This window comes from Chrysemys picta, chromosome 1, assembly GCF_011386835.1.
Source record: "Chrysemys picta bellii isolate R12L10 chromosome 1, ASM1138683v2, whole genome shotgun sequence".
Classification (NCBI taxonomy): Eukaryota; Metazoa; Chordata; order Testudines; family Emydidae; genus Chrysemys; species Chrysemys picta.
Window position 1 is genome coordinate 349,151,244 of NC_088791.1, and position 1,880 is coordinate 349,153,123.

Below are 1,880 nucleotides of genomic sequence, written 5' to 3' on the forward strand. Positions count from 1 at the left end.
CTAACCCTCAGTGCCTTCGTTTATGGGTGCACCGCTTGAGATACGGCCAGCAGCACCAGCTCCTGGGATTTTATTGGGAGTTTCGCACTAGTTCCTGTCTTTCTTAAAGCCCCAACTTTTAGGATCAAGACATTGCGTGGGAATCTCGGCTTTCAGCTTGTCTACGAACGTTGTTTTTTTTAAAAGTGAGTTGCAGAAAAGCTCGAAACCCTGAATCAGGTGCACCCCAAAGGCTCAGACACCAAAGGCACATGAAAACAAACCCCACATTAGTGTATTTTTAAATCTTATTATTTTTAAACCAGTCTCATGATTTTGGGGGCTGTGACTCATACTTGTTGAATGGGGCTGGGCGATACTGCGTACCTAGTTCAAAAGACACACTCTCGTTCAGCCACAAGGTGCTGGGCTCAACCCCAGAATTCGATGAGTGAAATTCCCTGGCCTGTGTTTTGCAGAAGCTCAGTACAGATGATTGCAACGGATCTTACTGACCCTAATACCTGTGAACGTGGGTATGCAAAGTCTGATGTGTCCCAGATTACTGGACAATGGAAAACGTTCTGGGTCTCAGATTTCTCCTCTGTAATAATGCCGATGATTTTCTTGGCAGTGCACAAACCAAAAAGAAATGTGTCCTCTATCCCCAGACGAGCTCTTGCAAGCTATAAACCTATTACACGATGTTCCCATTTGAGTGCCAACAGCTGCCAGGACTGCGGCACTGTACTGGGAAATATTTGCAGACTGTGCAGCCCCTGGAGACACTGAGGGACTGATTCTGATCACACTCAAACCAGTGTAAACCCACTAACATTACTAGAGTGAGGCCAGCAGCAGCGAGATCAGAATGGCACTTGCTGTGATACTGATACTGATAATTGTTTTGATTCCAGGCTTATGTAAAGGCAGCTGAACAATAGCAAAAGGCCCCACCCATGTCAGCTTCCAACAACAGCAGCTCCAGCGCTTCCACCTTCACCTTGATTGGAATCCCAGGGCTGGAGGCAGCGAATTTCTGGCTGGCTTTCCTTCTGTGCTTGCTGTACCTCTTGGCCATGCTCGGGAACGGCACCATTATTTATATCATCAAAGCCGAGGAAAGCCTCCATGAGCCCATGTACCTTTTCCTCTGCATGCTTGCAGCCATCGACATGCTGCTTTCCACATCCACCATGCCCAGAATGATGGACCTCCTCTGGTTCAACTCCACCACCATTGGGTTCGATGCCTGCCTGCTCCAGATGTTCTGCATCCACTCTCTGTCAGGCATGGAGTCCACCATCTTGCTGGCCATGGCTTTTGATCGCTACGTGGCCATATGCTGTCCCCTGCGGCATGCAGCCATCCTCACCAGCCCCAGAATAGCCAAGATAGGGCTGGCAGCGGTAATCAGAGGAGCTACCGTGATGGCCCCCTTCCCCATTTTTATAAAAAGGCTGCCCTTCTGCAGCTCCAGAGTCCTCTCCCATTCCTACTGCTTGCACCAGGACGTGATGAAGCTGGCCTGTGCCGATATAAAGGTCAATATAATCTATGGTTTGATTGTTATTACCTCTGTCATTGGGTTGGACTCCCTGCTGATCTCCCTGTCATACGTCTTCATTCTCAGAGCCGCCTTGAGTCTGAGCCAAGAGGCCCGGCTCAAAGCACTGGGCACCTGCATCTCCCACGTCTGTGCCGTCTTCCTGTTCTACGTGCCATACATTGGCCTGGCTATGGTACACAGGTTTGGGAAGATACACGGTTCCAACATCCATGTCGTAATGGCCAACGTCTACTTGCTGGTGCCCCCGGTACTCAACCCAATAGTGTATGGGGTGAAAACCGAGCAAATCCGTCAAAGGATCACAAAGCTGTTCCAAAGAACTACACACTGA

The 1,880-nt window shown here is 49.4% G+C and overlaps 1 protein-coding gene across 1 annotated transcript; it reads left to right on the forward strand.

The window, feature by feature from the left end:
- The first annotated feature begins 938 nt into the window (after positions 1–938).
- LOC101946584 (olfactory receptor 51E1-like) lies at positions 939–1,880 on the forward strand. Its single transcript, XM_005314644.2, has one exon. The coding sequence runs from the start codon at positions 939–941 to the stop codon at positions 1,878–1,880; it is 942 nt and encodes a 313-aa protein (XP_005314701.1).

Bases quoted from the DNA above. Each gene is read 5' to 3' on its own strand.
- LOC101946584 (XM_005314644.2), top strand. From the start codon at position 939: ATGTCAGCTTCCAACAACAGCAGCTCCAGCGCTTCCACCTTCACCTTG.